Source organism: Lacerta agilis, chromosome 11, assembly GCF_009819535.1.
Source record: "Lacerta agilis isolate rLacAgi1 chromosome 11, rLacAgi1.pri, whole genome shotgun sequence".
NCBI lineage: Eukaryota > Metazoa > Chordata > Lepidosauria > Squamata > Lacertidae > Lacerta > Lacerta agilis.
This window is the reverse complement of record NC_046322.1, coordinates 28,481,888-28,501,365: the sequence shown is the minus strand read 5'-3', so window position 1 is coordinate 28,501,365 and position 19,478 is coordinate 28,481,888. Positions and strand designations below refer to the sequence as shown.

Here is a 19,478-nt window from a genome sequence, read left to right as displayed (position 1 = left end):
ATTACTAACACAGGGATCAGATCATAGGTTCATTCACTCATAGTTAAACTATGTGCTGATATACTGAAGACAATATTCTCCCTCCCATTCCTTCATTTCCAGCTTTTTAAGAATTTAGAAGGTGCAGAATATTTTCTTCAAACTCAAAATAAAAAGGAACAGGGTTTTTTCTTCTTCATTAAAGCTGCTTCTCCACAGTTCCAACATTTCTTCACCAAATAATGGAACAAACTAAAAGAAAGAAAAAGGAAGAAAGTTTAGAGGGATTCGATGAAACAACATACCATAAGACTTTCAATGTCAGGCCTAGTTTATAGAAAATGCTGGCGCCTTTTTTAGAACTTGTCCAATAACCAGCAGCCGATAGCTCACAGACTACAAATATCAAAGTTATATAGACTCCAGTTAGGCCGCAAACCTATGCAAATTTACCTGGGAGTAAGTCCCATTCAGCTTAATGAGTCTTATATCCGAGTAAACAAGTATAGGATTGCACTGTTAAGCACTCCTTCTTCTGAGAGCATTCACAGCAAAGGTTTCTGTTTAATATAAGTAAAACGGTGGGGGGGGGCGGTTCAATTTGATGGATTGATCCAGTATGGAACTCTCCAGTGAGCTGCACGAACAGATAATGTGGCAGAGACAGAATAAAAATTCATGTAATGCAAAGTTGCTGGCAGAAGTAGCAAGACAGTCATTTTGGTCATGAGCCAAATCAAACTAGCCAAGGAGAGAAAAAGGGGGGGGGGGGGACCCAGCCTGTTGGAAAGAAAGAAAATCTCTAACCAATGCCCTCTGTTAACCATGGAGAATCCTGAATAGAATTGATTCAGCATATGAATGGCAGACATATTAATCCCCTTATTTAAAACGTTTCTGCTATTCATTATGTCAGAACTCTGCTTTGCTGTGCTTTGTCATGTGACAATGTAGTATGCTTCAATGCCTCTGCACTGAAGCCTTCCCCCCACCCCAACCCCCCCACCCCCCCGTGCGTTGATTATGCAGTGCAGAATATTGGCTTTGGACGCTGCCGTTTTTTGGCGTCCAGACTCCACCTTCTCACTTCATTATTATGCTCAGAGCCAGTTCTCAAACCAGGCACCACGCTGGTTTTTAAAGTAGCAATTAATAGCTCTGCCAGAATGTATGAGGCAAAGTTTGATGGGATTTCCGCTGGGGTAATTGCAGAACTGCTCCAGTTAACTTGGTGCGACTGATTTGAATGTACATGTGTGTTACTGAAAGCTCAAGTCAACCTTAAACTAAAAGCACTGTACTAGAACCTGTACTAGAGTGCATTCAGGATAAATCTGCAGCCCTAGCTCATCGCCTCTTGCAGATTAAAGACACAGCCCCTTCATTATTTTTGAAATGTTTCCTGCTGATCAGAGTCTTCTACACATTCTTGTGCCTGGTGTGTCATTCCCCACCCTCCCACCCCTCAACTTCCACTCCAGCCACTGAAACCAGTATTCACATTTTTTGTGGGGGGGGGGGGGGATAGGGTCCCCTGCTCAAGAGCCTGCAAGTCTGAGAGAAGAGACAAAGCACACTTAAGATCTTCCTAACTGCTGTCAGGCTGGGGCCACACAACACCATGAAAACAGAGCGCAATCAGAAGTAATTTCCTTTCTATCCCTCCCTCCCACTGAGAAAGCAGCAGGAGACAGTAAAAAAAGAAGAAGAGAAGAGATCTATTTGCTGGATGTATATGCAGCCCTAGAGACTGAGCTCTACAGTTATCTTAATGCATTACAGAAGCTAAGGAATGGCTTTGTGTCTGTGGTGTGTATGGGAGAGCAGACATCCGAGATGGGCAGCACAGCAAGCAAATTTGCTCTGTGCCCTTGCTAACATGAAAGGACAGTCCTCTGATTATGTACACGATGCCCATTCGTTTTATTACGGTTGTTATTTTTAGAACAATTCGGGGAAATCTTGAAAGACCGCATCACTGTCTCTGGGGACAATTCGGATTGAAGGATTTGTTACTCGCAAGATGATCATATCCATGGCCGCTAAAACAGCGTGATATGAAGAATCACTATTGCACTCTAGGAAGGTTGATGTGATTTTTGTTGTTGTTGTTGTTGTTGCTGCTGTTGCTATTGTTGTTATTTTGCTTAACTGTTTTAGTCAGGGGACAGTCACAACTATCGTCTTTGGCATGCAGGTTATTCTCAAATACAAGTGATATCAATGAATGGTCTGAGAGCATCTATAAGCCAATGGTTGAGAACCTCAAGCTTGCAGGTTCCCTGCCATGAGTTCTTTGGAATTAAGGCTGTGATCCTGCAACCATATTGGCTGGTGTTTCTACACTTTGGTGGCCCAATTTGCAATACTGTAGTTTTTATTGTATGTCTAATGGCTCTGCTTGTTTGCTATTTACTATGTTACAAAGGCAATAGTTTGTCCAACTTTTATTGCAAAAACCACTTAGCTATTTCCTTTTAATCTACCCACCAATTGTAACCTTCACAAGGAAAGAATCTCAAAGAGTATTTACAACCTGGCTGGCTTTACAGGCCTATTATGCAGCTTCCAAACGTTGGAAGAAAATACAGTGCAAGCATCTTGTAGCATGAACTGCATTTCTCAGACTACTTACATTGGAATAGCCTGACTACTAGTTAATACACAAGTCTAGTGGGTTGCTTTTTTTTTTTAATGATTGTTTTAAAGGCAACAGTCAGCTATGAATTGGATTGGGCTGCACACATCCCAGGGAAAAAGGAAAAACACACACACTTGGGCCTGAAGTACAAGTTAACCTAGAAGTAAGCCCCTCTGAGTTCTAAGGGCACAGATTTCCAAGCAAGTGTGTTTAGGATTGCAAAATTTACCTTAAAATGTGTTTTACCAGTTTGGAACAGCAAAAGACAGGTAATAGGAGGTTAACTGTTACGAAAAGGCTATGTTTGAGGAAGCTTCACTGGCATTTCAAAATTGGGGGGAAAAAATCAGGAGGGGGAGGGAAATGTTTAAACCAGCAAGAAGAGAACAGTACAAGCACCTGCATGACCAAGTTGAAATTCAGAGTTGCTTGTAAGGAGATGCCATTCTGTTGAAGTCACCAGCAATGCACCTGCCTACATCATCAGGTGAGAACTTGGGCCGCTGCACTAAACTATAAAGTAGAATTTATGGGCTTTGGAACGCTCTGAGTTTGCAGACCAAATTATTACTTGAACCAAGTGGCATGTCTTCTTTTAAGCATAAGGTCAACGTGATTTACCATTGGGCACAGGAGCTAAACTCTTTTTTTCCTTCAAAAGCAGAAGCTTTCTACTTAAATGTTATAAATAGTCCTGTTTCCACCAAGTTCAACTACCTAAGCCCACAGCTTTTCCCTTTGATGTTGCATACCAAATGTATTTTCGAAAAATGTAGTCCATGCAAACAGATGATAGTTGCCTATTTATACTTTAAGGTCAACAACTATCCTGCTTGCTCTGCAATTGCAAATATATTTCCCTGCAATTAGTCAATTTAACTTACTTCCAGATAGTGTAGTTAGTAAAGCAGTTAACAGGAGTTGTGACAGGAATCTAGTAGATAAGTTCATGAATAAGCTAAATTTCATGTAGTTCAGACAATGCTATCCAGTATCGGGGGGGAAAGTTTGGATATTTTCATTTCTATATCTATGTGCAAGCAGTCCCCAACTACCCTCGAGTACATACCGGTACTCACACAAAGGAAGATAACATGTGAAGCAAATAATCATAAACACACCCAAAAGCAATTCTTGTGCCATGAATTACTAATGGTTGTTATCTATGATTGACTAGTCCATCATTATATTGCCCACACAATTGCATAGCTGGGGACAATTAGGACTGCTCACAGTGCTGAACAAAACACCTTGCGCAAGCTGATCTTATATTGCAAGCCAGTGAGGTTTAATTAAGAAAGTGGGGTTCTATTCCTGATTCTGTCAACATATGGCATTGGCTGAATGACACAAGCCTTTTCTGTCTCCTATTCCACTAACAAAAAGCATTATAATCAACATTTGAATCTCCTGAGGTTATGGGTAAGATACATAGCAACTTGTAACTTGCAGGTGTGGTTTCTTACCTGTACAGGCACACATGCAGTTAAGAAGGGAGATGCTTCCATGTGCTCACAAATGCAGTGGGAATTAGGGAGTAGGGCACTGTGGTTATGCTGTTCCATACATCTAGAGTGGGGTCATAGCAATCTAGCGTCTTGCATCTCTGGATGCCAAAATATCCCCCAACAACATACAGCTTGTTTCCCGACGCTACTGCGTGGCAGCTCATTCTCTTAGCTGTAACATCTCCCACTTTAGTCCACTGGTAAGTTTCACTGTTGAATTTATAAGCCGAGCACGCGGAGAATTCAGTATCTCCACCCATAATAAAGATCTGGTTGCCCAGAACAGCTGCAGCTGTGTATCGCCATGGCTGGGGGCAGGTGGCTGGTACTGTCCATCTGTTTTCGCAAAGGTCGTAACACTGAACTTTGGGTAGCTTATCATGGCTGACACTGGTACCGCCAAAGGCAAACAGCTTCAGCTTTGCACTGACTACAGCTGCATTGCTTACTCCTTCTCGAAGTGGAGCAACCATTGTCCATTTGTTGGTCACAGGATCATACTGTTCTACTTGCTTTAAGGATACTGAAGGAGAAGCTGGGAGGCAACCAGTGGCTGCTGTGTGCCCTCCAACAACATATAGACAATGTTTGAGTTCAGCAGAACCATGACCAAACCGAGCTACTAGCATGGGAGCAGCCTTGGACCACTCTTCATGAAGTGTATCATACACCCAAACATCTTTAGAGACGCCATTTTCAGATCCCCGGCCACCTGTAATGTAGACTTTACAGCCGATAGCGCATGCACTGAACTCTTTCCTTGGGCTTGGGATGTCAGCTTTTGGGATGATCTCCTTTGCTTTTTGGTCAACCAGGTACAACTTGTCACACATAAAGGTTTGTCCTCCTAAAAGAAATAGGGCATGGCCAGTTTTTCGAGGCCTCGCACACAAACTGGTGACTACACCATCGTTCTGCAAAATCTTCAACTTGCACCTTATTGCTTCTTCAACAATCTCTTTGCTCTTCCTCTGCTTGGTGATAAGCTCCTCGGTAGCCACATTCTCCATCAGATAGATGGCTGGCAAAAGAGCCAGTCTCACAGTCTGCAACAGTTCTGGTAGATAACAGTAGCGTTTGTTCAGATCATAGTTAATCCAATTCATGGCAGACTCATACACCAGACGCTCATCTTCAGTCTCCAATTCTTCACTAGACAGGAGCTGCACAACCATGTCTTTTGGGAGCTGGAGAAAATCTTCGCTTTTGCTGATAGCCTGGAAGTTGCTAAGGCACATCCTCCAAGAGAGTTCATAGAGTTTGGTACACTGGTGAGCATCAGACAGAAGCAGCATGCCGAGACAGTTAGTAGGATGAAGATTTTTCTCCAGGAATTCTGCACAAGCATCTCTGATGTCTTGAAACTCCAACATGTCTCCAGCCTCCAGAAGAGACTCCGCATTTTCTTCATTGATGATGACCCTTGAGGAGTATGCATAGTCCAGGAGAAGTTCTAGAACCTCTGGGTGGATGGAATTATGGAAGTTGACTTCACTGGCTTGGCTCTCCTTGAGTCCTCCACTGAACATGGCTTCAAAGTATCGACTGCAAGCAGCTAAGACAGCTCTATGGCAAGGGAATGACTTGCTTCCAGCATGAAGAAGCACATCCGTAAAAAGACGTTGTTGGCGCAGAAGGTTTAGATGAGTGAGAACGCTATCAGCATATGAAGATTTGTGGAACAGATATATGTTTATGGAGCCAGTGCTGGCTCTAGATTTGCGATTCTCATGCATGCTGACTGACATTTTCTTCCACACCTAAACATAAAAAATACAGTTAAGTTTTAGGAGATAACAATGATGATGATATTCTGTCTTCCTCCACCACCCACATCTTGCAAAATGTAACTGAATTCTGAGCAATGCTAAACAGAAGCTGAAGACACAGACTACTGAGCCTGTTTGTGTTTTTCTGATACAAATTTCTTAACTGGCATATTCTGAAAATTGTTGCTCAAGATAGCAGGTTTATATTGGCAAACTAGATATCCTACTTTCATGGCAATATATGTTGGCACTGTAACTCAGAAAAGGGGGGGGGGGAAGAGACAGCTCTGATTTTTGTCACACCTCCCCAGCACACAGCAGCTGATTCACCAAATATGCACATACACATATTTAAAACATTGTTGTGCTTTGAATCATAGCAGGATGAGCAACAAGACACACTACATTCAGGAATGTAAAAATACTGCTTGGAGCACCAACAGCTACAAATGAAACTCATTAAGATACTATCCTCACACAACCGTTCCAAACACACCAAAAAGGTATGTAAAAGGAAAGACAGAGACCATGCCTAGCATATTTTACTTTCTGTTATGAGTAATAGATATTCTAAGCTGGAAAGCACTGTGATTTAATAATATGCTAAAACAAAATAGAGCCCGAGTTCTGGAGTATCCTTCAATTTTGAGAGCAAAAACTATTGCATTAATCTCAATTGAGTTATGTCCTTGCGCATGTAAGTTCAGATTTAGTGAGAAGGGATACAAGGCCATGGCAAGAGGGAACTATAAGCCAGCACCCTAACAAAATACTGTAGAGCCTTGCAGCCTGATAGGCCTTTATTAATGGTTCCAGGTTCAAGTCAAGACTTTTTGTCCCATTAGGAAGACACAAGAGATAGAGGGTGCTTTGGGGCACCAAGAGAACACAGGTAGGAGAGGAAGATTTAACACACCACAGCAAAAAGTTCTCTCACTCATAACTGAGTTTAAAGTCCAGTGGGGTTGGGTCTACTTGCTGTGCAGGTCAGACCAGCTCTGATTCAAGTTTCATAGAAACAACCACAGCCCACAGAATAAGAGCCTAAGTAAGTCTTCACAGTCCAGAGGTAGGAGTGAAGGAAGTCTGGAGAACAGAAAGTTATAATTTGCATGACCTCCACGAAACTTTCCCACAAGACTAAGCCTGTCACCCAAGCAGAAAGTGTCAACAGAAGAAAGAGAAGCTGAACTATTCATTAATCTGCAGCTAGGTGATGAGTCAGATATGAAAGGACACCTGAAAGGATGCTGCCAGTGACTTTTTTTCCAGGGGGCACTCAAGAGTACGCTGTACCGGCACCTCTCCTTGTTGTTAAAGTGTGTGGCACTTACTTTAACAACTTTGGCGAGTACCTGCACCTATTTTTATTGAAAAAAAGCACTGTACGTGACCATACCCTAGACATACATAAAGCTCAGGGAAAGTAGGTACAGTATGTTTCATAATACAGTATGTCCACAATGCTTGATCAGAAGCACAGTGCCCTTGAGAAAAGGCAAAGAGCCGCTACAGGGGAGGAAACAGCCCACCAACCAACTCATATTTGAGTATTTAGTTGAGATCTCTAACCTCTGGCCAGTAACAGTGGGTCTTCATGGAGCAACGGCACCACCACAGCCCTACTGGACACACCAACTAGGGCGCAAAATGGGAGGTCAGGCTAGGACAGTGAAGAGGTCCAGATTGGGCCCACAGTCTTCCCATCGAGATGACACCACCACCAAGTCAACCGGCCTGCCACTTGGGTAGGTGTACTGGGGGTGTTCTTTGCTAGTGGGGGCTCCTCTGCTGGTGGGGGGGTACACCTCCGCTGCATCCAAACCTCCTTCAACGTGGCAGATCAGGGGTTTGGATTGCTCTGCAGGTTTTCCTTATTTGATATCAGATGATGGAGAAGGTGTTGGCTGTCATTCTAGCTTTTGAAGCCTCTGTAGTACAGGTGCTGCTCCCTGCGAAGCACTTGTGGAAATTGCTATGAGACTAGAACCTTTTCAAGCTTTGCAGCCCAATCTTAATAATATTTACTCAGAACGAAGTTATCTTTGATTTGGGAAATAAAGCCTCAGTTTGATGGGAAATCCATCAATGGGTCACCACAATGTACAGTCGGCACACCTCAGTCAGCATTACAGATGTGGCATACCTTGATGGTGAAATATGCAGCAATCCTTTTATTACCTGGATTTGTGGCCTTCGTATGGAATGAACAGCACTGCAAGTGAATTTCTGAGATACATTTTGCAAAGCAGCCGCGTAATCTGCATGCTGAGCCTAATGTTTCACATTTCTCCACTAACATGGTACAGTGTGAGCAATTAAAAAGAAAATGCAAACTCAAGCTGCAATCCTAAGCACAGTTACCATGGAGTAAACCACACTGATTCTACTTCAGAGTAAAAACGTTTAAGATTGTGTTGTCTCACCATATATATCAAATTAGACACAGTGAATAAAATTGTTATTAGCTCTTACAGCTAAGCAAATTATCTGACAAACAATCATACATTAACCTGGCATTCAGAAGCCCCAAAAACTAATCTTGGATTACCATTTACCTCGTTGCCTCAAGGAGTCCCCGGTATACCTACCGGAAAGTTAGATGATGTTATCACCCCATGAGTTAGAATCATCAAGTGAAAACTTGCAGCTGGAACCTAATACGTACTGTGCAACTAGCCTAGTTTTTCCTTAGTATTTATAATTTACTACTGCCAGATGGAAGAATCCCCCAAAACCTCTAAGGCCTAGCCACTGAACTCAGTTGGCATCATACATCTACAAGGAATCCATTCCTCAATCAGCCTACTGCAGAAAATCATTATGATCTGAATCCAGATTTATGTCACCAGCAGAAACCATGAGAAAAAGAAGCCTAAGAAATCGGAGATACCTGCTCAGATTAGGTAAGTAAGAAAGTTACCAAATCTGATCCTACAAATAATATTGACTTGACCTCGGCAGATAGGATCCTTCGTGCTTGTGAAACAAACTCTAGGCAGACCTACTACTCTACCCACATAGAAGTTTATAAACGGATCAAACCTTCCTAAACGTAGTCCTTGGCAGGAAGACAGAAAGTCTGTGGCTTAACACACGGTGACCTGGTTCGCATGACACACTAAGCCAAACCTTGGTTTAGTGAGCGGACACAAATGTTCACAGAGAGTAGTCACTTGGCTCCTCCTCTGTCCCTTTTGCTCTTGCAAAAAAGCAAACCATGGCTACGGCTTCTGGTTAGTGATGAGAGAGCTCACCACACCTTGCGAAACCCGGGCTTAATTCAGTGCCAGCACAGGAGCGAAGGGGATAAGGAAGGAGCAAAGCAGCTGCGAGAGCTGGCACCATTCACGTGCTCCTGCTAAAAACAAGGTTTTGCGTACTGTGCCATGCAAACCAGCTCAGTAACAGTAATGCAATCTTAAAATACAAAAAGGAATACTTGAAGCTGCAGCAGGTCTGGTTCCATGTAGTACTTGTAAGTCAAGTCTCCCCAAGGTGTGGCTATACAGCATCACGTAAGAGGAGGTCCTTAACATGTACGTTAAAAGCCTAAAGGTAAACCAAGGTAATGTCTCAAATTAAAAAATTCCTCTAAACAGAGATTAACAATTTGTAATCTGAGGGCATTTGCATAAACGGAACAAAAGCAGGAAAGAGCCCATCGGTACAGATTGCTGAAGGTCACCTGCCAGTATGGTTTTTCAGCAATCCATGCCCTTGTAAAGGGGTGCTGTGTCAAGCTTTTGTGAATCCGAAAAGTAATAAAACTGCAATTTCAGAAGAATTCTGAGCAGAACAAGTAAACCTGGATTTTTTTTTTTTAAAAAGCACACAACTTCCTTATGCTCACTTCCTTATACACTTCTAACAATAACTCAAAATACACTGATACAAGAGTATCACTGTTATTTTTGAAATAATGCCTAAATAAATATTCTAATGCTTTTTAATACAATTTCATTACAGAGGGTTCTAAGAATGCAGCAGAACCCCATTGCAAAAAGTATGACCTTATGGCTAACTGGTTCTCTCTCATATGGCTCCATCTCAACTCATCTATTTCTATGAACTTCTGCTTATCTGGACATATGGGGGTGTCCTACAGTCCACTAGAATAAGTCGTATTGCATTCAAAGTTATCAGTTGAAACACTTTGCTCCTTTGTTGCTGCAGATTACGCAAGCCACAAATATTTTAGCTAAAACAGCTTGGCAAAGACACTGAACAAAAAAGATGAGGCAACCCCCCCACAATAAAATTAACATGTAATCTGCACATAGTGCATCTCATACTGAAACACTGCTGCATTATTAGGAATTCAGTAGGAAGCATATCAAAGCAACTACACAACTGACTGATGGCTCATGCTCCTCATTCTTAAAGCTTTCTAGAATGCAAGAAATACTTTGCTGGACCAGACAAATCTAGTCTGGTCTGTTTCCAGCACCAGCCTACAAACTACATAGCATTCAGTTGATTCTGAAATCTCACAAGCAAGTCATGATGCCAAATGGCTATTGCCTATTCATTGTTTCACAAACCCACACACCCACACACCTGTTATTCACAGATATAGTGCCACTGAACAGGGAGGCTCCATATAGTCTCCAAAGAGAAACTGTGACAACTGGGAGTCTTGGCCAAATCAATGAGCAAATGAGCAGAGAACAGATTAAGAGTAGAGACAGGTAGAGACAAAACATGTTATTGAAATGCTATCTCCAGTGACTATTCAATAATTCAGCTGAGTGTTTATTCCTGAGTAACTTTTAAGAAACACACACTGGTAAACACAGTCTAGCTGAAAGTCTCACAGAGTTCTTTGGTGTTAGGATGAAATCTGGAAAAACTAAAGACCTGCACACACCTTGCTCCAAGCAGCTGATCCAATAAGGGTATCCCCTTACTAACTTTCTGTTTTTCATATGCAGCAATAATACCTTACCCAATGAAAAAGAAAATACCCTAAGGCTAAAATCTTCTTTTGCTTCCTGTGTTCAGCCCTCTCTCAAACTTCAAAGGAGCTGCATGAGGGGTGGACTCAAGTTACTGTGAACTGCCTGGAGAACTGCGGGTGTAGGGCAGTATATAAATTTAATAAATAATAATAACAATAAGCAAATACTGATACAGTTCATCATTCTTTATCACATGTACTTATGTATGGTTGGGAAAATATTCCATTATATTGTTAAATAAACTGATTTTGGTTCACAAAGACCTCATCAGTGCAAAATATTAATCCTTTTCTGGTAAACAGAAATGCATAGCCACAGTTCAACGGTTCATACAAATACCTGTCACTATTGTATCATCTTATCAGGGTAGCAATAAACGCAGTGATGCAAAAACAGATGAACCAGCTTTCTTGAACCAGCACAGGACGTTATTGTTCAGATAATATTTTGCATTGGGTTTAAAATATTCAAAGTATAGGTGTGTGTGTGTATATATATATATATACACACACACACACACACACACACACACACACTTTTTAAAAGACTCCCTCCATAGTGACCACAAGTGTGATAACCAGGATTTCCCAATATCCTTTATTTTTAATATTTCTTTTAAAATATCAGTGGCCACGTGATGATTTTAGTATATAAATTTTATTGTTTAATGTTTTAATTAGTATATTTAAGTCTTGCCATAGCTTTGTGCTGATTAGGTCATGTTTTGATAATGTAAATGTTCTAAGTTTTGTACCAAATTTGTATACATATATTTTACTGAATGACATTGTACACATTGCAGCAGCCTTTGGCTATAAGCAATAAACTTGATACAGATACCGAATATCCTTTATTTTTAAGTTTTCTTTATTTCAGAAAACTTGAGCATAGTGGACAAAATCCCAGCTTCATAAAATTATATAGAACACACACGCCTTCGCCTCTCTTATTATTGAAATAAGACACTTCAAATTTCCCAGTGATTTGGAGAGAGAGAGAGAGAGATTAAGGGGGAGGTTTCATGTTTCAATGGATCACGTTGTTAGTTTGCGGTTCCGCCGATCAAAATACTTCTTGATTATGACGACTGAAATGTTAAACATGTAGAGCCGTCTTCCTCGCCTAACGTGCCCATTCAGCAGCTGCCTGGAAGAGCAGCGCGCCATGTGCGTCTCTACAAAATACAAAAGCTCTGTCAACGGCTGCCTCACACTTCCCTCCGCTTTGAAGTGGAGCTAGGAAGGGAGGGGGGAGAGAGAGAAAAGCCAGAGCCATCTCTCGGAAGAGAGAGGAAGGAAGCAAGCAGCAGCACACCCTCTGACCTTCCCTCTTCCTGTGGGACGGAAAGGCAGAAACGTGCCCTGTCTGCAACCCGGCTCCCTTTCTCTGGGCTGTATAAACAATTGTCCCCTCGGAACAAAACCCCAGGCGCATCACACACACACGAGAGAGAGCTGCATTTCAAAAAGCGAACTACAGTATAGGGGGCGGGGGCCTCGATCCTACTTTCAAGTTTTACTTTGCGACACACACACTCCTTCACTATCCCGTCTCATACACTATCCCTCCATCCCACACTCGTGGATATTGCTGCTTCTGGGTGCTGACTCGGCGGTGCCCTCTGTGCATGCTCAAAAAAGCGCGCGTTGCAGCAAACCTTCGCCCTGGTGCTGAACGCAAACGTGGGTCACAGGGCTGAAAGCTGCAAATCCTAGGCACGTCCGTCTGAATTCGGAAGGGCTTGCCGGGCAGAAGGTGGAACGTCGTCCGTTCCCCCCCCCGCCGCCCCCGCCCCCGCCGCCGCCACCCCCCAATCCATTGATTGACCCGGCGCGCGCCGCTCCGGGCACCAGCAACCCTCGCGCGACGCAACAGGTCGCAGGAAGAGGCTGGAGAGAAACTTACAGCCGGCGTTTCCTCGGGGACGCTCCAGTCCGTCCAGCCTTCCGAGACCGGGGCAGCTCACGGCATGGATACGAGGCCGGTCCTTCCTCGCCCCAGGTTCCGCCGGCGCCTTTCTCGGTTCTTCAGCCGCCTGCTCCCGAGCCAGGAGAGGCTGTCCTCGCTCTTCCAAGGTAAGGGACGCCGCGCCACTCCTGCCCGGGCAGCTGCCTCAGAGCGTCTGAGGGAGACGCTGGCGGCGGCGCTTGCTGCAGGAGCAGCAGCAGGAGGAGGAGGAAAAAGAGGAGGAGGAGGAGGCGAAAGGAGGTGGGGCTGCGGCGCACTGCCTGCTTCGCCTCGCGCTCCTGCTCTGGCCTCGGCTGGCGCGAGGGGAGAGCCTATAAAGGGGGCTGCCGGCGGGGAGCGCCGCCTATGCAAAGAGCGCCTGTGACACGCAGGGGGCGGGGAGGGAAGCCAGGCCGCCGGGAGGCTCCTGGAGGCGTAGGCAGGGTGTCCCGTTGGGGGCCGGCGGTGTGTGGGGAAGCCGGGAGCAGCGTTGCTGGCCGGGCTCCCGAGGCGCTTTCCTGCCAGCTGCGCTCGTGGTCGCTGCATGCAAAATGAAGGCGCAAAACTCTCAAGGGCGTCTCAGTGTGTGTGTGTGTGTGTGTGTGTGTGTGTGTGTGATATTCAGCGTTAGTCAATAACAAATATAGAAAGCTGAGGCAAAGGCACCCAATTCTAGAGTAAATTTATGTTAAGTAATTTATGCCAAAGGTAATTCATGAAAAAACCCGCATGTTCCCGGGAGATTCTGTGGGAAGCTGCAAGACCAGGAATCACAAGCGAGGAGAGCAGCGCTCAGGGAAACTTCCCCATCCCAGTGTTGTCCAGGACCTTTCTGCCCTTTAAATGTGGGTCCCCCGTGCTTTTTTTTTTTTAAGTGCCAGTAATCACCATGAAGTTGTTACAATAAGCCTCACACTTTTAACATGGGAAGGTGTGGGTACTGCGTACTTGAGTACTCCCCCAAAAATGCACTACACCAGTGTTTTTCAACCTTTTTTGGGCAAAGGCACACTTGTTTCATGAAAAAAATCACGAGGCACACCACCATTAGAAAATGTTTAAAAAAATTAACTCTGTGCCTATATTGACTATATATAAAGTAATTTTTCAATTTTTCCCACGGCACACCAGGCAACATCTCGCGGCACACTAGTGTGCCGCGGAACAGTGGTTGAAAAACACTGCACTACACAAGATGGCCATTTCTGACTTTTCAAAGCTTGAAAATCTGCATTTAAAGGGGAAAAGATATGGGACAACACTGGGATGGGGAGGACATCATGTGGACGTCCCTGTATTAATGAGACAGGCAGGTGCAAAGCCACATGTTCAGGTGTGCACAGAAGCGTGGCGTACATCTTGGGGGTGTGGCGCACCGCCCGTGGGGCATGGTGCACCGCCCATGGGGGTGAGCGGTGCGTGCCCCGGGGGGTGTCGCCAATTGGGGATTGGCATTTTGTGTCATCCCCCCTTTGGAATGGCACCCGGAGTGGACCGCCCCCCCCCCCTCGGAACGCCCCTGGCTGGGTGTGGACAATCCCCAGGATGCTGGACTAGGTGGCCGGATCCAGCAGGGATCGTCTTATGTTATCATGTTACAATCTCATCCGTATGGGAAGGTGATATGTGCTGCTGCTGCAGTTTTGAAGAGTTAAAAGGTACGTTTCCCTATTTCACCGCATCCTGGTATATTATAGGTTGCTTGCAGACAGGGTGTTTATTGTGGGATTGGCACTGCTCTCGCATACACCCCATGAGATCAGCATCAAAATGCTAGGCTGTGTTTCATTCCTTTTATATTCAGAGTCACCGTTTTCACAAAAATCAGATTAGTTTTTTTTAAAACAACAACAACAGCTGCCAATGTCCCATTTGCAATTCTGAATGGTCAGTTTGCAGTATTAAGCCCCCAGCTGGAAGCACCTGTAGACATTTCAGTTGCCTCACAACTGGGGTGAGATAGGGCAGGATGCAATAATATTGTGCATTTCAAAAGTTTGTACAAAGCACAAGATCCTGGTGCAAGATCCTGCTAGTGGGTAACACTGGGGAACAATTTTTTTTTTCCATTTTCTGTTGCATGAGATTTTTCAACTGTTCTTATATGTTCTTTCAATGCTGATTTCAAATATGTAGTCGGTTTTGTTCTGTAAGCTCTAGGTTTTTTTGCAATTCATGTTTTTCACTTTTCACCATAATCTTCGTTTTTCACAATGCAAGAATTCAATATTTTATTAAACACATAGCCAAAGTAGTACAATATGAGTATAAATGTAAGTGACTTATATAGCATTGAAAATGACATGTATATCTATGCACAGTTGGAGGTATGCAAAAAAATGTACTGGTATTCCCTTGGGATACACAGTATCTGCAAGCTGTTGTTATTCAGGCAAGAATTTGCACTTGTAGCTCTTGCGTTTGTGGACTTGTACAGGGGATTCTCATTTGATGTTCCAACAGTAGTCTGACATCATAGTTTTGTCCCATCGCCCTTGATAACGCTCTTCCATTGTCTTCAGGTCTTGATAGAAGCGCTCTCCCTGTTCATCACTGACTGCCCCAAGGTTTTCAGGGAATTGATCTAGGTGACTGTTCAGGAAATGGAGCTTCACACTCATATTGCTTCACAATCAACATGGAAGGAGGAATTCTGGATATTATTCTAAGATGGATTTAAAAGAATTTGGAGTTTGAAAAGCAACATAGGAGACATGGAAAAGATGGCTTTATGAAACAGTTTGTGAAGGCATTAAATACTGAAGGTAAATGTTTTCAACATATAGTTGCAGCTTTTCCCGCTTTGTCTTTCAAGAAGATCAAAGCAGGTGTGTTTGATGGACCTCAGATTCGTGGCCGTGTTCAAGATGAGGAATTTGTCAGGAAGATGAATGGCAAAGAGAAGAAAGCGTGGCTGTCTTTCGTGGCAGTTATCAAAAACTTCCTTGGCAACAAAAAAGCAGACAGCTATGAGTTTGTGGTTGAAAAAATGTTGTTGGCTTTCCACAATCTTGGGTGCAATATGAGTGTGAAGCTCCATTTCCTGAACAGTCACCTACATCAATTCCCCAAAAACCTTGGGGCAGTCAGTGATGAACAGGGAGAGCGCTTCTATCAAGACCTGAAGACAATGGAAGAGCGTTATCAAGGGCGATGGGACAAAACTATGATGTCAGACTACTGTTGGAACATCAAATGAGAATCCCCTGTGCAAGTCCACAAACGCAAGAGCTACAAGCGCAAATTCTTGCCTGAATAACAACAGCTTGCAGATACTGTGTATCCCAAGGGAATACCGGTACATTTTTTTGCATACCTCCAACTGTGCATAGATATACATGTCATTTTCAATGCTATACATGTCACGTGCAATGCTATATAAGTCACTTACATTTATACTCATATTGTACTACTTTGGCTATGTGTTTAATAAAATATTGAATTTTTGCATTGTGAAAAACGAAGATTATGGTGAAAAGTGAAAAACATGAATTGCAAAAAAAACCTAGAGCTTACAGAACAAAACCGACTTCAGATTTGAAATCAGCACTGAAAGAACATATAAGAACAGTTGAAAAATCTAATGCAACAGAAAAAGAAAAAAAAAATTGTTCCCCAGTGTAATGTATTGGAAGGTATATGCTTGAGGGTTTCCTATAGGCATCTAGCTGGCCTCTGTAGAAACAGGATTCTGATCCAGATGAGATTCAGCAGGGCTCTTCTTGTATTCCAGGTACCGGTAAGCTCCTTAAAAGTGGGGGCATATCCGCACTATTACTTGTTTTTGCAGTTGTACTCACACAGCATCTCAGCTTCTTGCAGTCCACATCAACAGTAGGCTTCAGCCAATTGTGGTACCTCTCCTCATTTACACAGTCAACAGAAGAGCTTGTGGCCATCTGTGCAATTTGCATGGCTGGTCTTCCTGGTCTTCCCCGATTGTGTTCTAGAGCACCAAACAGAGAGCACAGGGGTTGCTATAGAGATGTAGCCTCTGGTACAAGTTCATTGCACAGCAACAACTTAAAATACAGTGTATTGTTTAGTGGTAGTGAACTCAGTTCTCTGTGCAAGCTTGACGCCATCAAAGGTTTGCAAAAACTCTTCAGGGTGGCGGGGAAACACAAGCTTCTCAATGAATGCTGAGCAGTGTGTGATCAGGATCCATACAAATGCCTTTTGGCTGTTGGAGGGGGATGAGAACCTGCAAAATCAGGTAATGGCGTATCCTGGGAGAGGATGATGCTTGTTGGCTAGAACCCTAAATAGGAGCACTGCACACTGTGACATTTCGTTGCAGGCTCCGCTTATTTATTTGTGATCTCCTCCCCTTCCTCCATGATGATCAGGGCAAAATGGTTGTTTACCCTCAAAAGAACTACCAGTATGTTGCTTTCACTGCACCTCCTACTGCCTCTGCTTCAGGGGACTGACAGTGATGTATCCCTTTGCAGCTTATAACTGATTGGTAATTATAAGATAATGTGGTAATAGTTCCCCCATGGTGTGTCCGAAGGCAGCAGGAGTTGGAGGAGGGTGGTGGTTAGGCTGTTGGCTATGCATGGCACAATACTTTGGGGGGGGGGGGAGAACAGGGAGTATCAATGCACCCCAAGAAGAGAAAACAGCAAAGAGAAGGATGCAGAATAAAGATTATCTCAGGAGCTTCTCGGATGAGAAACCATAAAAATGATGGCCATTCCCTTCCCATCAATATCCAGAGGCCAGAGGAATAGTCCTGGCCCCAGGAGGATGTACTATATAGTCTATTATCAGCTAATTTTAAAGCCATGTGCCACAAGACCATGTCAGACTGTGTGATTCAGCTGGATAGACTGTTGTTGTGGTTGTTTTATTATGAGTGATATTTTATTGAAAAGGTGATATGTGCACACTAGCTTCTAAATGGGCTATCTAGGATGAATACCTATTTGTGAAAGCAATAGGAAACAATACATTTAGGGGAACTGTCTATACACTGCAATGCACAATGGCTGCATGCAGTGATGGAATCTTGATTTGTCAAAAAGCAGCAAAGGAAAAGTTCGGTTTTGTTTGGGAGTGGTAAAGTGCAGGGAGGAATTTAAAACAGAAGATATAATCCTGTTTAATACATTGGGGGGGGGGGGACTTTTGCCCAAATATGCATATCAGCATTTAAATTCCATTAAAGAACAAAGCAGTTGATTGTGATTCCATCTATTTGGAACATGCCATGATCCTTCTGGTTTTGATATAGATGTCTCCTCTCTTTAGGAAACAACCGATCCCAGAAAAGCAAAAAAACCCAAAAAACTCTCCACTCTTTTTGCTGTAACCAACGCACTTTCCCCAGCCACTCGCCCCCCCCCCCCCCCGCACTTGTTTCCCGGCCAATAGCTGGCAGCGCTTGAATCAAAGCAAATGGCTCTCATATGTTGCTTGCTGGATGGAGTATTCTGCAGAGATAAATTTGTTGCTCTTTGAATGCCCTTTCTTTGGAGTTGTAACATTTTAATGGCAATGCCTAGGCCTTAATGCATAGTACATGAACACACTTGCCCCTCAGAGGGCGAGGCAGAAAGAAAGAAAACTGATACAGAAAGCAAACCTTCTTCATCGGGATTATTCATTTACTTTCACCAATGCCCATAAAAACAGATAGGAGGGGAAATGAGATGAGAAGGTGGTTTGTTTGTGCACACATAGATAGATAGATTTGGTGAAGACCTTTATATCAGCAGGCAAGCATTTCTAAACTTATACACAGCTTAGAAAGTAAAGCACTAAGCAGTATATATAGCATACATAGGTTTTTATTACATCATGCATGCTGCATAAACTGTTGGTTTTTCTTTATCTTAAGTGGTCAATGGTGCTACTCAGAGGTGTATGTTTGCAGTTTGACCTATTTAGCTGCACACCTGTGGTCTCTTGACTATTTGACTAATTAAAAGGGGAGTTTACTTTCTGCACCGGATGCAGGAAGGGATGTGATAGGATAATCGGTTATTTGAAAACTGTATTTAAGTTGATTGAATATTTTGTATGCTGTTGGTGAGGAGGAGTGATGGTTTGCAGCGTTTGGTTGTTACGTTTTCAAAAATAAAACTAAGCAAAAATATTGCGGATAGCCTTTTATTTCTACGCTCCAGTCGCTGTGCACACTCTGTGTTGGCAAAAAAGTCCAACATAAGCATCACTGTAAAAAAAAAAGAGATAGTAGACAAAGGTATTTCAGCTGACACTTGTTTACACACTGCTTGGAGTTTTGCTGAAATCAGCTGACTGCTCCTTCCATTATAAATTAAGCATGTGGTTGAATGAAATTCCACACACACGCCCCCCCCCCCGCCAACCCTGGCTGACCTACTGTCTTACTGGATTTGCACATGAGAGCACATCTCTCAGGCCAAAGTTTTGACCCAACATCCTTGAGCCTTTCACAGAAAAGGCAACAACTGGCTGAGACTCTTCAGTCCCAGTGGCAGACAGCTCACCAGCTGAGTCTCCACAATCGACATAACTGAATAACTTTCAAGAAGGCTGCTGCTTTTTAACTGATGATTGGCTAGCGCTGTTAAAATACTTAACGTTTAACACTTGGACAGCTTGAGTGCTGATGTTTTTCTGCCTCCCTTAAGTCAGAGTTTTAATTTCCAAGCCCGGGTATAGGAGCCTCAGGCCAGCTAAG

General features: G+C 43.4%; 1 protein-coding gene across 1 annotated transcript; it reads right to left on the bottom strand.

Annotated features, from left to right (window-relative positions):
• Positions 1-168: 168 nt before the first annotated feature.
• On the bottom strand, positions 169-13,035 carry ENC1 (ectodermal-neural cortex 1). Its single transcript, XM_033163745.1, has 3 exons — positions 12,764-13,035; positions 4,087-5,888; positions 169-231 (listed from the first exon to the last, which is right to left on the bottom strand). Exon 2 carries the CDS (start codon positions 5,874-5,876, stop codon positions 4,107-4,109), a length of 1,770 nt encoding a protein of 589 aa, XP_033019636.1. The 5' UTR covers positions 5,877-5,888; positions 12,764-13,035; the 3' UTR covers positions 169-231; positions 4,087-4,106.
• Positions 13,036-19,478: the final 6,443 nt, after the last annotated feature.

Excerpts from the sequence above, each read along its gene's own strand:
- ENC1 (XM_033163745.1), bottom strand. The coding sequence starts at position 5,876 with ATGTCAGTCAGCATGCATGAGAATCGCAAATCTAGAGCCAGCACTGGC.